Raw genomic sequence first — 21,285 nt, 5'->3', positions numbered from 1 at the left:
TATTTTATGTTAAACGGCACTTACAACGTGAATATTATTAATTAATATAAATAGTAATATAAATAGTAAAAGAAAGTAACACTTTATAACTCAATTTGTGTTCCATCAACATAAACTTGTGCTATGTTCCTCGAGTCGCCTTGTAATATGAAACGCTCGACCATATCCTCCTGAGTGTTCCAGTCGAATAAATCGATGTTAGTGTTGTCCTTAGTCAAGTCGATTAAGAGCGCATCAAACTTTTTGCCATTTTCAAAGCTTCCGATCTGTTTGTCTAAATTCAGACATTTCGCGCCACCCATTGTCGCCATATATAAGACATCCCCAAAGTCGATTTGTGCGTCATTGTTTGTGATGGAACTAATGTTGCCGACTAACATGGCCATTTTCATCACTTCGATCATAGAAGGAGAATACCCCCCAGCAACATCCGTCCCCATCCCGATCTTGACACCCATTTGATACAACTTTTTGAATCTAAAGAAGCCGGATTTCATCGACAGATTGGCTACTGGGCAATGGATTAAGCAACTTTCATGGTTCTTGATCACTTCTATCTCGTCATCACTTAAATGAATTGAATGCGCTAATAGAGTCTTGGAAGTTAAACAGCCAACCTTCTCATAGACGTCAGTGTAATTCTTGCAGTCGGGGTACATCTCTGCGATCAACTCACACTCTTGTGTATTTTCACTGAGATGAGTTTGTATGAAGATATCTTTCTTTGAAGCTAAGGCACTTAATTGACTCATCAATTCAAGACTGCATGACACTGCGAAGCGCGGAGTCACGATAGGACGAACATATTTATAATTCTTGGAGAGAACAGTGTCCACAAAAGTCTCGGCGTCTACAATGGAATCTTCAGTAACCTCACAGAGATCGTTGGGAATCATTTTGTCTTGACACACTTTGCCTACAAAGGCTCTTTGATGGTTTGTTTCACACACATCGGCAAGGATCAAGTCCGTGGAATTAAAAATAGTGCCAAAGTACGACGCAGTAGTTGTACCATTCTGCAGTGTTTTTAAAACAACTTTGGTGTACAAGTCTCGTGCCAAAGACTCTTCCTTGCACTTCCGCTCCGCTGGAAACGCAGAAGCCTCCAACCACTCCATCAACGGCTTTCCAAATTGTGTGGCGACTGTTGCGTATTGAGGCGCGTGGATGTGACAATCAATGAAACCAGGAAGGAAAAACTTTCCTTTAGGGATTTCTATGACGTTCTCAGTGTGCGTGTTAGGTGGGAGTGTGTCACCAGTGTAAGTTATAATACCAGTGGAGTCGACCGCCAAATAGATGTTTTGAATGTGAAGATGACCGGCGTATGGAGCATCAACAAACATACCATGATACACTCGTTGGGATGACATAATAATACTGTTGGAGTGAGTTCTGGACTTTATTAAAAGCCAAAGGGAGGTTTGGTAAAATAGAAGAACAAACGAATTAGAAGTTTCTTTTCTTGCCTCTTTATTTTTGTTTTGTGCACCGAACAATTCAGCCTTCTTCTGTTTTTTGTCTATAGAATTTTATTAATAAACTGAACAGAATTATACTAATATGCTGTATTTGTTGATATCGGAGTTGATGTTTTCAATGTATGTCGTAAAAATTGTAAATTGTTTTCCTTTATAATGTCCTGTTTGGCTTTGAATTATCTTTTCTCTTTTTTATTGAATTATGTCGCAATAGATAACCAAAATTATTATGTTTTTTGTTCTTAATTTGGGAGAAAATTAGTTTGTCCAACAATTTACAGATAATTTCAAAGTTAAGAGGTCAATTTAATAATCCCGTTTTATAGTGACATTTATAGTAACAAAAAATATCAAAATGATAATTCTTATTTTATCATTTATTTAACACTCTGATACAATGAATATTCTCTTTGCTATATACAAAACTATTATATATATTATATTTAATTATATTAAATCAGTCTAATTATTATCTCTAACCTAAAACTTGAAATAATAATCAAATTATAATTTAACTATTTAAATAGTTTTGTCAATTTATTAAGTATTTATAAAAGTTTTAAGTTGGGCAAAGTTTAACATATGGCTGAAATTGTAAAAACCTAATTTTAATTTTACTACCAATTTGGTTTCGTATTATAACTCGATACTAAAAATAAATCAAGTTAAAAATACGACTTTCATTTTTAACAATTATCATTTTTTGTTTAAAACAATTATTAAATTATAAATCATACCAAATATCAAGTATTAAAATTAAACAAAAAAATACACAGACTAAGTATTTTGGAAGTTTTTTTATTTTGTTGATGGAAAATTGAATCATTACCTTATAAAACTCAAGGGTTTTGTTATTCCCATAACCGGCATTAATATAATGTATACTTATATATATTAATAAATTTTAGTTAATTATATTATTCTTTTTAATATTGATTATTTTTGGGATACAGAAACTGAAATATAAAACAAAAAAATATAATTTATTCATCTATAGTGACCTGCTAAAAGCAATAAAAATATGACAAATGGTTTAAAGAAACTATAATTTATTATTTTATATTATAATTATAAAAAACAGTAACAATAACACAAATAACATTAAAAAAGTAAAAAACAAAAAAATTAATCACATTGAATCAATTTTTGTCAAGCTTTTTAATTGGTTTAAAAACGACGGCAATCTTAAAACAAGTTTTCCTTTTTCTTATTTTCTTTTTGGTCCTTTAATGCTCTTTTTACTTCCCTTTCTTTTTTTACTTAATTTGGAAAAAAGTACTGTTGTCTTTCTTTTCTTTTAATGCAACGGAATTGGTTTTAGAATAAATTGTTTAAACAATTCTCTGTATTGGGGTGTTTCCATAAATATACAACGTTCAATTGATACACGACATTAATTGAATATCGTGTATTAATTGGGGTGTTTTGTCGATCCAGTTGACTGTTACAGCTTGTTTGAAAAACATAACATTAAAAAGAGGTGTTGTAACAACAAATAAAGAATCTACCAATATCATTAACTCTCTTAGTCTGTTTCCGAGTTCAATATTATAAAAAATTATTTTTTTTCAAAACAAATTACCATCCACATATTCCTTCTCGACTTCTTTTTTAAAAGCAAGTTTACAAAACTGTCTTTCGCTTTAAAAAAGACATTCTTCTTTTAAGCTTACCAAATATCCCCAAATCAACAACTTGAAGGAAATGAAAAGCATACAGAAATAAGCTAACAATGGTTATGTTATTTTCAGTAAGCAACACGATGAATTTGATACATCCAAAGAATTGGTTGAATTGTCGAAAACCATTGCAATTGCAGGTTTGGTCTTTTTTGGTATTCTCCAAATAAATGCACATGTACAGCTTTAACCATTAAAATAGATTTTCAGTTCACCTTTAATCCATTTTGATAATGTATTATAATTAAGTAAAAGTTTAGTCTATTTTGAAATATTTGCAATATAAAGAAATAAATGTCGAATTGAAACACAATCTAAAATTATAATTTTAAAAAACTATAATATGGTTTCTTTAGACCTTGTCGGAAATTTATACCTTTTAGCAGGTCACTATAAATACTATAAAACATGTTAAAAAATTAAATAACATTTTAAATAACTTTAAACTTGATTCGAGTGGTTTAATAATTGGGAAATCTCGTATTTATTAAACATTTTTCCTTTTTCAAAAAGTTTATTATTATAGTAATAATACACAAGTCATAAAAAGAAAAACAATAAAAACGCTTATATATCTTATTAAACTTAAAGAAGTATAAATATGTTTTATAGCAGAATAAAACACATTATTTTTTTAATAAAAAAATTTTTAGTCTTTTTAAAAACACCTAAATAAAAATTTCTTGCATATTTGTTAAAATTTAAATATTGCCACTACCCAAGTGAATGTTACTCCTCCACATTCAAACAGTGTGAATACATTTTTATCAAATTTGAAAAAAAAAGAAAACACAAGATATGAATTTTTGAAAAACGTTACAGTTAGTTTCACAACAATTCCTTATTTTTCATAACAAATAGATTTCTGTTTCATAACAATTAGATTTGTACCTTTGTTCAGCCCTGTTTCAAAATAATTATTTTTTGTTGCACAATTTGCGTGATTGTTGCATAATTGGCATTATTGTTGCACATAAATATCGGGTGTTTCAGAACTATTTATTTATCCTCAAATCAATAATTTATTGTTCCAAAACAAAAAGTTGTTTCATAATTATTGTCTATTGTTTTAAAATAATATAGGATTATTGTATAACCGCATTGTATTGTTTCACAACAAAAATAACCAAAATAAATTCAAAAAATGGTAAACTGTAAAAACTACACTTTTTAATAAAATTTGTTAATTATAAATAGTTTTACAGTTATCATTAAATAAAAATTGTTTAACCAAATAAAAAACTTAATGTAATTATAAGTCTTCACGTAAAAACACTTTACGAGTCACTACTTCGCTTCTTCCATCATATTTTTGTTCTTGATATTAAGACACATCGTTGACACATTAACAACTTCATTATCAAGTTCTTCCACCTTTCCAGTTTTCCCATTTCTTCTTCAACAAGAGTCTTGTTGGTTTCTCCGAGAGTCTTACTTCAATTGACACTTTTAGCGACCACAGAAAAAAGTGCTGAACTATATTTAAACTTTCTTCCTTTTTTTGTTTTGATATATTTTCTCCTTTTGCCAACTGTCCCAATAACCTCTTAAGTGATGACTCACCAATGCGGATTTTCTCTTTATAATACTTCCAGTCTCGTTCCTTACCATGTTCAATATATTCTTCTGTTAGCGTCTTCCTCTGTGTTTCTGTTACAACGACGTATATCCTTTTGATCTTTTCCTCCTCCGAATGTTGGGCTGTGTGAACAATTGACGAAGGCGCGAGTGGGACCAACGAAACGACAATATCTTCAGCTAATCTTCTTTCTGTTATTTCGAGTGGTTGTGGTGCTTCTGCAACTGGGGAAACCTCTTCGTGGTTGAGGAATCCATCGACTTCATCTCGGTGGATGAACTCAAAAGAAGTGATTGCCATTACTTTATTTTTTAGTTTTCAGTTTACCATTTTTTGAATTTATTTTGGTTATTTTTGGTTATTTTTGTTGTGAAACAATACAATGCGGTTATACAATAATCCTATATTATTTTAAAACAAAATACAATAATTATGAAACAACTTTTTGTTTTGGAACAATAAATTATTGATTTGAGGATAAATAAATAGTTCTGAAACACCCGATATTTATATGCAACAATAATGCCAATTATGCAACAATCACGCAAATTGTGCAACAAAAAATAATTATTTTGAAACAGGGCTGAACAAAGGTACAAATCTAATTGTTATGAAACAGAAATCTATTTGTTATGAAAAATAAGGAATTGTTGTGAAACTAACTGTAACGTTAATTAAAATATAAAACAAAAAAGATTAAATTATCCATGGAAATAAGGGAATTTTATCGATATTATCAACAAAAAGGCGATGGTTGGTGAAAGGGAGAGGGCAATGGAATGGTTTTATTCATTTTAGTAAATAATTATAAATGAATTTATTAAACACTGATCTCATTTATAAACGAAAGTTAAACAAGGACACTTAATAACAACACATGTATAGTAAATATTATGACTGTGAAAATCGTGCGCTTATAAAGCGTTTGTCATGAAAGTCACAATTTCTAAAAACACCGGAACCCTTTTTGTATAAGCTCGAGGGTTTCTAGTAGTTTTAAGGATTGATTTTTCAGTCTAATAGATTTCTTTAAATACCCTCTGAAAACCTATCAACTAGTATATCTTAATTATTAATTTATAATTTAAATTATAAAACAATTAACATTATTAAAAAAGTAATAATTTAGTTTAAAATTATACAAAACCAATAAAAAGTCATTAAACAATTATAAACAAATTGTTTCAATAATAACAATTGGATATTTTAAAAATATTTTGGATGATTGTTAAAAAACATACAGTTGGAGAAATAACCTGTCAACCGGAACTAACCTGTCAGCCATTTTTTAAATTCAATTTATGGTATTTTAACCATTAATTTGTCTTTTTTAGATTATTCAAGTTCAACAAAATCAATAACAAAAAGCAATGAACAAATGAGATGTTTTCTTCGAATTTCAAAAACGAAAAAAAAGCCGAAAAAAACTTCAAAAAATTCCAAAATTTGTCCTCATTTCACCAAAAAGAGTCATCGTTTTATAAAACATTTTCTTTTTTACTTGGTTATATTTTCTTGATTTTTTTTAGAAAATGTCTTCTCGTATTGAATCACTTTCAAAGTCTTTACCAAAAAGTTAAAGTGGAAGATATTCAAATCCCCCAAAACCCCAATTTTTGCACAAAACAATCCATTATTTTCATTTAAACAATTTTCTTTTAGGTTTTAAATCGTTCATAACTTTAAACATCCTTTTCATGTTGCCAAGTTTTTCATCACTGAATCTGATGTCCTGCTTCCCTAATCCTCAAAATCGCGTTGTCGCTGATCACAACACTGAAATTCCAAAAGAGACAAAAGAAACAAAACAGTTGAAGAAACCTTCTCTTTCACAAAACAGCATGCGTCAAAATGTCCAGAAATCAAAAGAGAATGGTATCTCTCCAAAGAGAATTCTTCTTGTTGAACAGGCTCTTGAACAAGCTTGGCAGGATGAGACGTTTTTGAAGGAGACTTCCATGCGTGAACAAATCCATTATTTGCATTACAAACTTCATCACTCAACAAGAACTATCCAGATGCTTTGTGGTGCTTCAAAATCCACGATAGACACCAACACCGGAAGAAAAATCGAAGAATTGAAGAACGGCAAACCTCCAAAAATCTCCAAAGATGTTGATAACAAAATCGACAAGTGGCTTGTCACTTGTAAACGAAAGGGAATTGCATGTACTGTCACTGAAATTCTTCGGTACCCGAGTCAAAAAGTACCCGACATTGAAATATCGCGACGGGGTCTCATTAAACACATGAAGAAGTTGAAGATTGGTCTCAAGAAAGCAACCGCAGAAGATCTAGACAGAACCTCCATCAATCCAGAGAACATTGTTGATAACTTCAAAGAGCTCAAAAAGTTTGACAATATACCAGCAGCCCTATGTGTAAACATCGATGAAATGGAAAGCAACGATTGGGCAGACAGAAAGAATCTATACATCTTCCAGAGTAATGAGGACAAGACAACCCCAAAGCACGGTTGTAGCAGGTCAAGTAAACATTCCACAGTGATAGTTGGAATTTGTGCGGATAAAACAACGTTGCCTTTCGGCATTGTCATCAACCAAAAACAGTTCTTTTGCGAAGCCAAAGAGAAGTTCCCCGACTGTTTCGTCTATTACACAAACAACAGGTTCGTCAACAAATATATCTTCAAGCATTGTATGGCGCAGATCATCAAAGTGATCGTCAAAAAGAGAACAGAACTTGGTCTTGATGGTAGTTGGGGACTTATCACAATGGACAACTTTTCGGGACATCTTGACGAGGAGCTTCTTGGATGGCTCGAAGCAAACCAGATCAAATTGCACACATACTGCCCCCATTCAAGTCACCTCACTCAACCACTCGATTTGTGTTTTTTTGTAGCAGTCAAAAAACACTCAAACGCAGCAAAGTCACTTGTTCGAAAGAGCGCTCCCACCAAAGAAATCACCACTATGTTTTCAGAAGTTGAACAAGAAGATGAGTCCGACCAGGAAGTCAACGACGCCTTCAATGAATTCATCGAAGATCCAGAGGACGTAGAGATTATGAAGTCGTTTGCAATGGAAGATGAAGCAATCAACAAAGTCCTTAATGGAAACAAAAGATCTCCAAACGGAAGGCAAATCAGCCTCAAAATCTCCTCACTTCTCAAGACTCTGAGTGATCCCTCAACCATTGGAACAGTGGTGGCTTCATTTGAGAGAAGTGGGATTGTCGTCAGAGAGGTAGATGGTATCAAACGAATAAGAATTGACCCGAATCGAGCTGCGCGGTTTGTAAAAGAATATACTTCGATCGCGACAAGAACGGACATTCTGGAAATGTCGGAAATTCCGAATGAACCCGTTCTCATTGGGACTGTCGATGAAAAGGTTGTTGAAGTTCCCAACCTTTTGTCGACTCTGGTTGCGACGATCACAAAAGGTGTCGAAGCAATAGAGAACATTTGTTGTTCCGAAGAAATGAGACAGAGTGTAATCCTGATACAGAACGAGATCCAGAAACTTACAGAGTTTAAAGAAAGATACAACCCAAGTGAGAAGTCTTTGTAACCAGTTAAGTTTTATCTGGATCAAGACAAAAGAAGATACTTTGTTTCCAGCAAGCATGGTGACGATATCACGTTTTCAAGGAGGTGGTTCGAAAGGATGGATGGTGTTAATGTAACAGTGGTTCAACCTGATTGCCCCATAACCCCAATTCAAAACATCCCAGGAAGTTCCCAACAAAACGAGCAAAGAGGAAGAAGAACAAGTCGTAGAGGAAGAGTTCCAAGCAATAACAGAAGAATGGACACCAACAGCATTTCCAACGCCGGTCAAGAGACTCCCATCCATAATACTCAACAAGTAGAATTGCGACCGCCCCGGTTGGATTCTTTTCAACCTGACGGTTCTGGAACCCCCAGTTTCCAACCCACCTTCGCTGTTAATTATGTGACACTCGGAACCCCATTCGAAACACTGGGGTATTCTCAAAGAAGACAAACCTTTTTTTCTCCTCAATTCTTCCCACATAGTGAATTGCGTTGCGTGGCGGAATGTTGTCCCAGCATCCCACCCATCAGCTTCAGCTGAGGCTGGTCCTCGATGACCAAGGCGTTGATGAAGAACATCACAATTAAGATGTCTTTTACTCTCATCGTTTTTCTTTTTTAGTTTTACTTTTTTACAAAACCCAAAAATACCAAAAAAGCTGACAGGTTTCATTTTTGAGATGAAATCTCAAAAAACAAATGCCATAAAAAACGTACTAATCCGGGTTTTAGGCTTCCTAAAGGAAAATTGCTGATAGGTTAGTACCTCACCTGTATATGAAAAACAAAAAAAAACTACTAAGATCTAAGAACTCGAATTTTTGGTAAAGACTAAATTTTTAATAAAAAATGAAATCGTCAAAAAGTTTGATAACTGCTTTTTAACATAAAAATGGATTTTGTATTTAAACCTTTATTTGATGTTTAAATATTTTTTATTATTATTTTCCAAAATATTGGTACATTTAAAGCCAATAATACAACAATAATAAAACAACAAAAAATAATGTGATAAAGTCAAAATGATAGTTTAATTTTGCACCAATGAATGAAAACGTTCAAATAAATGAAAAAATATTGTTGTATTACTACCTGAATTGAATTAAATTGTTGCGAAAATGGTTAAAGCAATAATTAAAAGTCTTATCAAAAAGAAGTATTTTTAAATAATTAAACCAAAGAACAAAAGAAAAGTTAATAAAGTCTGTCTAAAAAAGTTGTCCGCTTGTAAAACGTTGTCCATTTGACAAAAATTTACACAAAGTAAGTTGAAAATTTTAAGAATAAGGTAAAAACGATCAAATCCCGGTAAAAATTATGAAACAATGTTTTGTGAGTGTTTCGAATTGTTTCCCGAAATATTCCAGTTTTGATGGTCCAAAAATGCCTGGACAACGTTGGAGAGCGGACAACGTTTTCATACCTACTATAGTTGGTTTTTATATCATAAACACCAAAAGTCAAAAAATGTGGCAAACTTAGTTGATTATCATAAACATACAAATTGTAAACATAGAAACGTTTTTGACAAAAATTATCATCTTTACAAATTTGGCAATAAATAAAAATATAATAAATTATAATCGTGAAAGTAAGAAAATAAAGTCACCGTAATCAAAAAAATGCAACGGTTTGAGGAAATGTTATTTTTTGTTGTTTATTTTTTTAAATTAAAACAAAAAATACCAACTCTTTTATTTTGACCAAACAAAATTTCAAAAATATTATGTGTTTGAGAAAGCATCAATTTAATTTGGAAAGGGTCGAGGTTTTTAAATAAAAATAAAAATAAAAAGGTTTGATTATAAAACACTTATTTCTTTTTCCTTCCTTTGCTTTTTTTCGCATTCCAATTCAATATTTCAAAATAATGTGTTCTCAAGAGCAACATGTGTTAATGTTGTCGTCTTTGATTCAGACATTTTCCCAAAAATGCACACCTTCTTTGCACTTTTTATTTCAACCCCGACTACACCTATTATAAAGTCTGATGTGTTGGAATTGTGGAGGGTCATTTCTTTCAACTGATGAAAAATCAGCCTTGTTCTAATTATGTAGTAAAACATGATACAAACTTGCGTCAGTGTGTTGATTAATTTTTACCATTGCAAAACATTCCTAGAGTAAATAAGCTTTTTTGGATATATGTGAATATTTTTTTTCAATATTTTGAACTCTTGAGAATTTATTTGTTAATTTTTCAATGTTTTTCTTTATTTTTTACCATCCTTTTCTATTAAGTTAAATTTGTGTTAAACTAAATTAGTTTTGTTTCTCAAAAAGTTTTTTTTGAATCCTGAAAATTCCAAAATCCATCAACTGACGCAATTGTGAACTATAGAAAACTTTTTTGATCATTATGACGCGATTTTCTGTATATAAAAGTGACTCGAAAATCAGTCAATAATGAGGCAAGCTTTTGTGTTTTTATTACACCCATGCAGTTTCGTTTTATATTATTGTTCATGAGAAAAATCTTTGAAATCGGAGAGTATAAAGTTTCATATTTAACGCGTTTTATTTTTCGATGCCGTATTAAATATTAACTTTTAGACGATTAATTGTTTCATCATCTATGAATAGCCTTTTTGTAACAATATTAATAATCATTTTTGCCATCAACAATTACCACAACATATCATACATGTTCTCTATTATTATCATTCTACTTCGTTAAAAATGTACTCACCCGTACCAACTTCAACATAAAAATGGAATTTCAACCTATTGGTCAAAACAAACATCATCAAGCAAATAAATAATCTCTAAGCGGCATTTTATATTTTGTGTACTATTTCAAAATGTACTCATTTGTTACTTCTGCGCTTTTTAATTGTATGACTAATGTCTTTGGTTCAATTTCGAAAACATATACAATTATTATGTTAAGTTGTTTAGATTTTATATTTGCCGAAATATAAAAATATTTAACAACTTGTTTCTTTTTGACTTGCTTTTGTTTTTCTTTTTTTTTAAATTGAATATTGTGAATTTCTTCAATATTGAGGTTCTTTTTTTCCTTTTTCGGGGTTTTATCTATTTTTTTTCTAATTTTGCCAATTTGAGATTTTGCGCTGTTATTATTAGAAGTAACAAAACATCTTAATCATTTTTCATTAAATAATTTTTGAACTTCAAAACAATTAAAGTAGTTTTAGTTAATTTTTAGAAAATAGACAAACGTGTTTCAGTAAAACATTAGTCGAGTCATTTAAAATATCAATATTCAATGGAAATTTTTTAATACTTGATAATGTGAGACGAATGGGGTACGACGGAACCTTTCATAGTTTCAGAGCCTTTCAATTTTTGTCTCAATATTTATATCTATACTTTTGACTGAAATTTTTTCATGTTTCAATTTTGGACATAATTGTATTATTAAAATAGATCTCATCAATATCTTTTGTTGTTGTATTAAACTTTTTTTCATTACTTTGTTGGTTGGATGTTTGTATTGTATTTATGATTTAATCATTCTTTATTTTAAAAAGAAAGTTATTAACTCTGAACAAATGTTTGTTTAAGTTAGTTCTTTTTTGATATGTTAAAATAAATAATTAATTTTATTTTGATAATATTTTGTAAATTATCAAAATATATTTTATATTATAAATTTTTAAAAATTTTCTTTGTTATTGTCTGATAAAATGCAAGTGAAGTACTATCCAAAGCCTTTCATTTATTTTGATATTTTTTATTGAACTTGGCAATACACGCCAATTTGAAGGATGTTATGTTGGGACTGTTTCATGTTGTTTTCCGTCGAGTTTTGATTAGCAATTATAACTAAAAACGTACGAGGTCCCGTCTTTATATATATGTTTTTCAATATTTTTTTCTTGAAATAATCAAAATGCAGTTTTGGCAAATTTATCAACCAGGCGGAAAAGGCGCTGCATTACCATTCACAGTTTTTTAATAAAAAATGCAACATAAAATATTTTTTGTTTCAAAAAGTTGAGTTTTTGAGCATTTCAGAACAAAAACACTGAAAACCTGGATGGACACATGCAAAGTCTTTTTACCCCTGCAAACGTTATAATTCAAAACGTTTGTCTTATTACCATTTTCTTTGTCATTTTTCGTGTTTTGTTTCATTTTTTAGAAAAAAATAAAAAAAAACGGTGAAAAAATATAACGAGTCGTATATATCTTGTTTGACGAGATTCTAAAAAACAATTGGGAGTGGAAACACTCAACTTGTAGACTTATGGCACTTCATTGTGTTGTTTATCAGTTTGGCCACAACATGCAGTTCTGAACAAATAAGGAATCCATTTGAAGGGTGCTTGAAAATAACGTGCACGTGCTCTTTCATAAGAGATTGTGTGAATCGTTCAATTAAAAATTTAAGACTTGTAAATAGAGATTGATGTTGTTCGGGGTGGTTGAGTGCCCACTGTTGAGTATCAAAGAAAAGACTACCTTTTATTTTGATTAAAAAGAAACAAATTGAAGCTTCTGGTGTTTTATTTCAGCAAACTCAACTTTTTTTTCAGCAATAAAAAACAATTTACACATTGACTTTCACAACTTGGGCAATTTCATAAAATAAGTTTCATAGAAAAGGCACAGATCCAATAGTTGCAGCAGATAAGAACAGTGTGGTATATACTTGTGAAGCTTGATGCTTGATCGTTCCAACAATGCACTCAATTCATTGTAATTGTGTCCAAAAAACCCGTCGATGGTAATCAATGCAAACGCGTCTGGTGGAAGTCGCAGTAAAATCCTTTTGGCTTTGATGTATTCAACCACTTCATTCATCATCCAGTTGCAGAAGATTTCCTTGGTTGCAAATCTTATGTTATTGGTGAAAAAATGTTGCATTAGAAAACATTGACAGCAACTTAATGTCAAGCGTTTTATTTGTCACAACAACATTAGGAAATATTGTAGTGCCATCCAAAAATATCATACAGATAATGGTGGATCTTTCCCCACTTCTTCCAATGCTGATATTAACTTTTTCAACATCAACATTTTGAGGAACAAGCACTCTGACGGTTTTCTTGTTGCAAAAGTCTTGAAAACCAATTTCGTCAATGATAAAGACAAGACCACTATTAATACCATTAAATTCTGCCATCTCCATGTAATTAGTTGTGATGTCCTCGGGTTTTATTGATAATCGTTTAATGTCTTCGGGTTTCCCTTCGATTGTTTTGATGTCAAAAGTTTTAAAAACCCACTTTTCATGGTATCCAGTTTAAACGTCGTTCCAGTTGTTCTTTCAACTAATTTAGAGAATGCTGCATATGTCAAAACTATTTTTGATTGTAGTAATATTTGAATAATACATCAGCTAAAAAAATAGTTCTTTTGTCAAAGAATGTCGGTCTTCCCGTTGTTGTCCTTCTTCTAGTCGTTAATTCTTTTTTGAATCTAGTAATTTCCTTTTGAACAAGACTTGATGCGAATTGAACAAAATTCTAACTGATCTATTAATAACAACAGATACATTTTTATTAGAATTGAAAGGACTGACGCGATTTTGCTTACTTTGGGTTTCCAAGCGAAAAAAACAATTCATCAAATATAAAGAATTGTAGTCTTTATTGTGCATTCAAAATGTCTTTCAAAGTGGATTTTTTGATTGATTGACTTCTTTTAATTGTTCTTTCACACTTTCAACAATATGTGTCATTTCTTTATAGTTCATAAATTCTCTAATCATTTTTTTTTCTTTTACCAGAGCCTAAATATTCTGGGAATTGCTCCAGAAAAAGACAAATAAGAATGTCCGCGAACTTCAAAGGCATAAAAATATATAAACATCGTTTTGGGCGAGAGGTATGACAAATAATGTTGATTCAATTTCTATGATATAACAAAGTTTTTACTTGTTTTATTTTGATTTTTTCAGTTGTTTTGTAAAACGTTTATTCTTGTCGCCTCTTTTTTTCCTCAGCAAACTCGACTTTCTATTGCAATAAAAAAAACAATTAACACATAGACTTTCACAACTTAGCAATTCCAAAGAACATGTTTTCCTTTGTAAACCTCGTTTTTGAATCATGTCGCGGAATATTGAAAAACATAACTATACAAGAAATTATAAAACTATTTATAAAAAACTAATATTTTGACTACATCACTTTTATTTCACCTCTTTAAATATATTTATATTTTATTGTTTGTCTAAAAATACTATTAAAGTTTAATATTAATATTATTATTTATTATAATAAAACAATTAAAAACAAATAATTTAATTATAATAATAATTATTATCATGATTTTTTTTAATGTTTTACCAATAACAATTTTTAAACAATAGATATTTATATATCATCAGTAATTTAAAACTATTTTTATTTCCCGATTTATAAAGCATTTTATTAACAAATTATATTACTAAAAAAAGAACTTAAAAAAAACATTGAGATATAAAACTAAACATAAGCCATAATAAAACAATTTGAAACTAATAATTATAATTACCAAAAAAATATAAAACTGCATTTTTTAGTGATCGGAAAACCCCGAAGTTTTGAAAGAAAAATTCCTAAGACTTATTTCTATAAATTTTTAAAATAAAAACTTTTTATTTTTGCCATCCTCTTGGAAAAAGGTAAAACGGACTTTGCGAACTTTTTTGGTTATCTACATGAGTGTCTCAAAGCCCGACGACACACAAATCCTCCCGTATTTGAAGGCGACACCAACACGACAAAAACACTCGCTTTCTTTGAGTCGGCCAAACTCAGCACTGAGGGTTAAAGAACCGCGCACACAGAATCGGCAGTCGATTATTTTAAAGACCCAATTTAGTTTGTCCCTCACAACACTAGACACGACACAATATCAAGAAACCCCATCCGTTTCAGGAAATGTATTTTTAGAGTCTCACCAAATGAAAGAAAAAGACCAACAAGAGTGCCCCACAAATGTCGACAAAGCTACTGTCTTTGTCACAACACCTATTACAACACCCAGACATGGCAAGAAGGACTCTGCTGAGAACAAAGAAAAGGTTGGGAAGACTGAAAAGGTCGAGAAAGATACCATTCGAAATAATAAGAGCAAATTCACTTTACCGGACTTCAAGAAGACAAATAAACTTCAGAAGAGCTGTGAGTTTGAAAGACAGAAGTTGAAGAAGGACTTTGTTTTCGAGGTTTTTGAGGACGCAGCAAAAGGCCGCATTTCATTCAAAAACACAATCAAGTCGGAGAGTGTAACACCGCGCAAACGGTTAGATGAGAAACGAATGAGCATAGAATTGCAGAAGGCGCCACAGACTGTAGTTTTCAAAGAAAATAGCGAAGGGATGTTGAACGAGGTCAACACCACTGAAGACCCCATTTTTGTTCGCATGCAGAAATATCGAAGTTGTGAGGGGGGAACTCTAGAACCCGAAGTAGAGAGCCTTTGTGAGAGTCAAGACATTGAGAACAAACAAACAGTTGAATGCTTAGAACCGCCTCATAAAGAGAGTGATGGGGCGTTTCACACATTTCAAGTCGTCAAAGAGACAAAAGAGAGGAAAGAGAATGACAGTATCAAAGACTCCAGTTCGATATTAGGCGATGATGGGGATGAATATGGCAAAGAGAGTGAAGACAAGTCGAAAGATGGGGATGAAGAGATTAGTGGGGCGTACACATATATCACTGTCGATAAAGAAGATCTCGACTTGATGATCTCGTCCGATGAAAATAGGTTAAAGGAGTATTTAAAGCGGAATCGAATATCGGTAGGGTTTCCTATTAAAGGGTACAAAGAGGCTTTAGTTCTTGACATTCGAAATGGCGACGACAACCCCAAAGAGCAAATCAAAGGGATAACAAACATGATGGAACGGAGGAAGTGTGAGTTTTTAGAGAAACATGGCGATGACGTTATCCTTGACGAGTTTGGGTCCAGTGACAAAACCATTAAAATAGTTAAAGTTATTAAAAAGGGGATAACGAGTGACAAAGAGAAAATTTCACCGCTTTTGACGGGGTTTGAAGACTTAGAAGTTTATATGAGTTGTTTAGACGAGAAAGAAAAGAGTCAAATGGAGACGTACAAAAACACGTTGATGGAGTTGTGGTTCACGGAAGAAGCACATGTCCAATCACTCGACATTCTTCTGAACTGTTATTTAAAGCCAATTTCAAGAGGAAAATACGCGAAGATAGTGCAGAAGATGAAGATGCAAATTGAACAGTTACACAACTTACACTCCCTCTTCTACACAAAATTGTCAAAGAGAATTGCTGAGGTCGGAGAGAACAACATCCCGATGATCGCAGACTTACTCCGCTACTTCTTCCACTTCGTCAAAAGCACATGTCCGTACATCGTCGAGTACAACTCAAATTTGAAGGACGTCAACTTGTTGGTGCGACACAGGAGCGTCGCTCAGGTCGTGGATGCAAGTCGAAAAGCGTATGAGGAGATGCACCCCGGGATCGTCATCCAACGATTCCAGTCGTATCTGATTATGCCCATCCAGCGCATCCCGCGCTATGTCTTATTAATAAAAGACATGTTAAAAAACGCGCCTCCACTCTCACCAGACACAGACAAGTTAGTCGAGTGTTATAAACTGATTTTGGACGTCGCGGCGTGGATCAATGAAAAAAAGTTATATGAGGAAGAGCGAGAGAAATACGACATAGTGCTCCGGGTCATCACTGGGTTATATGATTTGAACAAATCATATCGCCGATTTATAGTTTCCGGGTTTTGTAAGTTCATGGACCAAGAAGCACCCGAAAAACTCAAGGAAGGCTATTTCTTCTTATTCAATGATGTGCTTATTGAAACGGTCGTGTTGAAACACAAGTTTGTTTGATATTATTTCTTATCTCTATCATATAGTTTATTTATATGGTAACTTTAACTATAAAGATATAATATCAATAGTATCATTTAGTAAAATATATCATTAATATACTTCATAAAATATTAATTATATATCTAGTTTATTTATATAGTATCTTTAACTATAAATACGTAATATTATTATTACAATTACAATATACTATATAATTATAATATATGAACTATATATACTATTAAGTATATAGTTTATTTATATAGTAACTTTAACTATAAATGTTCAATAAAGTAACACACAGAGGGAACAAAGTCAGAAGCGGAAAACAATGTGTTGCGTACCAAGAAATCAACGAATACGGTCTTGTCGAAGACTTCAAAGACGACTTGTTCCAAGTGCATCATGTGTATATGGTGAGTGAAGAGGCTGTTGTTTCCTATTGTACAAAACACCCGCATGGCCCATCACTCTTGTTTCAGTCACCACTCTCTTTCATGGAAGTGACTTTGGTGTTTGAAACCCCGGTTGATGCAAACGCGTGGTTTGTGGCACTGGCGTACACCATACAGCTTGCGCCACGACTCAACGAGTCTAAGTCTATATTCAATATCCGGAACGACTGAAGACCCGATTTGTAGCAGTAATTCATTTGTATTCATTTAGCCCAGAGAAGAACAGAGTTACTTGTATAACATTTTTTAATAACAAAAATTGGTGGTGTTTCGAAAACTCTAAAAGTAATAATTCAAGATTTAGTGATGGAGGTCAGCATTAAGGACGACTATGTGAACCCAAAAACTAACACTACATACAACTTCACTAAAGCTCTTGAGCGCCCCGAATTGAAGAAATCGGTTATTATAGTCACTGTAATACTCTTTTTGTGTGCCGGGACAACAACTATCACACTAAGTAAGATGATGTACAACACAACAACATTTGGACGGAAGAGTGAGCTTCATCCTTTTGAACACCCGATGTTCTTAACGTTTATGATGTTTGTTGGGATGGCCATTTGTATTGTAGTGCATATCATCGTCAATTTGGTCTTTCCAGAACAACAGCCCAAACACGTCTTAGTGAACATGAGAAGTCCATTCCGGTTGGAAGTGTTTCTTGCTATGATTGTCCCTGCATTCTGCGACTTCTTGGGTGGGTATTTAATGAATGTCGGACTCCTCTACGTGACTTCCAGTGTCTTCCAGATGATGCGTGGAAGTGTCATATTGTTCACTGCACTTTTGGCTGTTTTTGTGAGGAAAGTTAAGCTCCTTCCAAATCAAGTTTTCTCGTTGTTTTTAGTTATAGTTGCTTTAGCAATAGTCGGGGGGTCTGCCTTTGCGGGCGGGCGAAATTTAATTCGTGGGGAGTCGAAGGTGTGGGATGTAGTTGTTGGGATTACCTTTATCACTGGGGCGATGTTTCTTCAAGCAACTCAGACGATATTAGAAGAAAAGTATTTACTTGATTTAAAAATCCCTCCTTTAGTTGTTGTTGGGTTGGAAGGATTTTATGGAGTGTTTATGTCTCTTCCTGGGATGGTTATATTGCAATTACTACCTGCTCCTTTTTACGATGATAGTATAGACGCAGTCGTGTCGTTACGAGAAAAGTATATTTTAGTTATTGTAGTGTTCTATGTCATGGCAATTACTGTGTTTAATATAGCTGGCATGATCATCACACAAAATTTGTCTGCGATGGTCAGAAACATACTTGATCCATGCAGAATGATCACTATATGGATGGTGTCTGTCATCCTTTATTATTCAACAGGAAAATCAATGGGTGAACCACTCGGGTGGCAGACGTGTTTACAAGTCTTAGGTTTTGTAATGCTCACTTCAGGCCTTTTTATATATACTGGCGTATGGAAAATGAATATTTTTGGTAAAGACAAAGAAAATGAAGTCTTTATGAGCAAAGATGATGATTTGTTTGAATAATTAAATATTACTATTAAAATAGTTTAATTATATGTAATATGGTATTTCAATAGTAATTTTTATAATAGTATTTATTAATAGATTATAACTAATCATTGGAATACTAAATACTAATGATTAATTATACTAATAATTACTAGTATATTTAGTAAATTCAATTTTAATTAATTTAACTATTAATATAATAATGTTAAGGCTCAATAAAATTATACCCCCTCTAACAAAGAAAATATGTTATAAATAACACTAATTGCTAGAGAAACAATTTAATGGTGTTTGAATGTCGGACTACAGGAGGCCTCAAGAGCGTTTTGGGGACTTGACCGCAACTGGCCTTGTTGGGACCGAGTGTGCCCAAAGAGTGCGGGAGTGGGCATACCAAAACAAGCGAATTGTAGTTAGTGAAGACAGAACTCGCAAAGAGAAGTATTGTGAATCCACCAAGAACTGTTTATCGACTGAAAAAAGCGAAGAAAATGTATTTCAGAAATACGAGAAGTACTTCTTAACGTTTGGGGCACGTATAGAGAAATGGCCGGACGAAGCATTCAAAATAGAAAGTCGGAGGAGTGTGCGTGACAGAGTCAACGACGCTATTCGGAGTCGTGTGGAGTGCCCAAAATATATTAAATCGAAGATTGTAGCGATGACATCACTCCGTGTTGCACTTCAAAAGATCAGAGATGGGAGTTTTGAGATGCCACAAGAGCTTGAAGAGATGTATGTAAATGGATGGGAGACAAGCTGTGACGTGATTCTGCTCAAAGAAATTGAACGATTTGGATTTGAGTATTATGAGGGGTATATTGAGAACGACTGTATCAAATACGTCTTGAGTAAAATCATGAAATTATCATACGAACAACAAATAAATTTTTTAAAGCAAAGGTGTTCGATTTTACTCAAATGTTTAGTTCTGAGAAAACTATAATGTGCTATTTATCTTTTTTAGTTTAGTTATAAACTTTATAATTAAATTTATAACAGAAAATACATTTTTTGGAAGTAAATAATTAATAGTATAATTATTTAATTATAAAAGTTCATATATTAATTAATATGAATATTGTAAAAATATGATTGTTAAATTCTCACTTATTTCAAAAAACATTTCTAATAATTACATTAGTGGACATTTCTAATAAACATTATTTATAAACTCTTACATAAATCATTGTTACTCCAACAATTAATTATTTCTGTTGAGTCTTTTATTATAATTTTGAACATTATTTAATGTTGTATATTTTTTGTAATTCAATTATTCATATGTTATTTAAAAAATAATTTCTTTATTTTGATTATTAAACTAAATAAAAATATTTAAAGAGTACATAAGCTTCAAATATGTTTTAAAAAATATCATTTACATGGTAATTTGAATAAATCTTTAAAATGTGTATAAACACTTGTGACGTTATTTTCAGTTTAAAATTATTTTATAGCATGGTTAATAAGATAAAATAAAACTGTTAAACTTTGTGTTACAAAAACATAACATTGATAATAAATTTATTTATTACACTTAAGTTCTTCTCCTTCTTTTCAGTGGCAGCAGTTTTTGGTGTTACTTCCTTTAATGCAGCAACAGTTCCCTTTTTTCTACTTTCTTTGGCATATGTATTAACGATTGAAAAAACAGTTCAAACTGGAATTAAATAGAACAAATTATTGTGAGTTTTCAACAAAACTTTGCAGCAAAAGTTTTTTGTAACCTTATCAAACAAAACAAATTGTTTATTCAATAAATTAATTGAACAAAAACAATTCTCTTTAAATTGAACAAATAAAAACTAAAAGTAACTAATCATTCAATTCAACATTATTAATGTTATAATAAATTGAAAGGGTACAAAATTATTATAAATGTATACTGATTATCCAATCGACATTACAATATATTACGTTGTGAACAAAAATGAAACATCAAAAATAATTGAAATTTTGTTATTCTGTTTATCTTGATAATTAAATAGCAAATATTCTGTGTTAATAAGCACAATAATAAAAGTTAAAATAAAAAAATTAAAAATTATTTTTTTAATCGTCATCAATTAAACATGCCAAAAAAGGGAACAAAAAACTATTGCTACAATAAAAGAAGTAAAACCAAAAGTTGTGCCACCGAAAGGAAGGAGGAGAAAAAATAAAATAACTACGTAAATTAATTTAGTATAAATATCATTGTTTTGATACATAACATAAGAATATTAATATTCGCTTGACACTATTGAGTTTGAATATATTAAACTGACTTTAATTGACATTTCACACTTTCAAAACAAATTATAACATCATATTATT

General features: G+C 31.7%; 4 protein-coding genes across 4 annotated transcripts; 3 read left to right on the top strand and 1 right to left on the bottom strand.

Annotated features, from left to right (window-relative positions):
- Window positions 1-83: 83 nt before the first annotated feature.
- EIN_215100 (guanine deaminase, putative) lies at window positions 84-1,346 on the bottom strand (the record flags this gene model as incomplete). Its single annotated transcript, XM_004257080.1, has 1 exon — window positions 84-1,346. The coding sequence occupies one exon, from the start codon at window positions 1,344-1,346 to the stop codon at window positions 84-86; it is 1,263 nt and encodes a 420-aa protein (XP_004257128.1).
- A 13,526-nt stretch (window positions 1,347-14,872) lies between these two features.
- EIN_215090 (Rho/RAC guanine nucleotide exchange factor, putative) lies at window positions 14,873-17,658 on the top strand (the record flags this gene model as incomplete). Its single annotated transcript, XM_004257079.1, has 2 exons — window positions 14,873-17,040; window positions 17,337-17,658. The coding sequence occupies 2 exons, from the start codon at window positions 14,873-14,875 to the stop codon at window positions 17,656-17,658; spliced, it is 2,490 nt and encodes an 829-aa protein (XP_004257127.1).
- A 135-nt stretch (window positions 17,659-17,793) lies between these two features.
- On the top strand, window positions 17,794-18,981 carry EIN_215080 (hypothetical protein; the record flags this gene model as incomplete). The annotated part of the gene is made up of 1 exon (XM_004257078.1): window positions 17,794-18,981. The coding sequence occupies one exon, from the start codon at window positions 17,794-17,796 to the stop codon at window positions 18,979-18,981; it is 1,188 nt and encodes a 395-aa protein (XP_004257126.1).
- Window positions 18,982-19,261: 280 nt separating this feature from the next.
- On the top strand, window positions 19,262-19,912 carry EIN_215070 (hypothetical protein; the record flags this gene model as incomplete). Its single annotated transcript, XM_004257077.1, has 1 exon — window positions 19,262-19,912. One exon carries the CDS (start codon window positions 19,262-19,264, stop codon window positions 19,910-19,912), a length of 651 nt encoding a protein of 216 aa, XP_004257125.1.
- Between the last annotated feature and the right edge of the window lie 1,373 nt (window positions 19,913-21,285).

The sequence above is a fragment of the Entamoeba invadens genome (genome assembly GCF_000330505.1).
Source record: "Entamoeba invadens IP1 unplaced genomic scaffold scaff_1105074725409, whole genome shotgun sequence".
Taxonomy (NCBI): Eukaryota; Evosea; order Mastigamoebida; family Endamoebidae; genus Entamoeba; species Entamoeba invadens.
The sequence above is the reverse complement of the archived record's forward strand: the minus strand, read 5'-3'. Positions and strand labels throughout refer to the sequence as shown.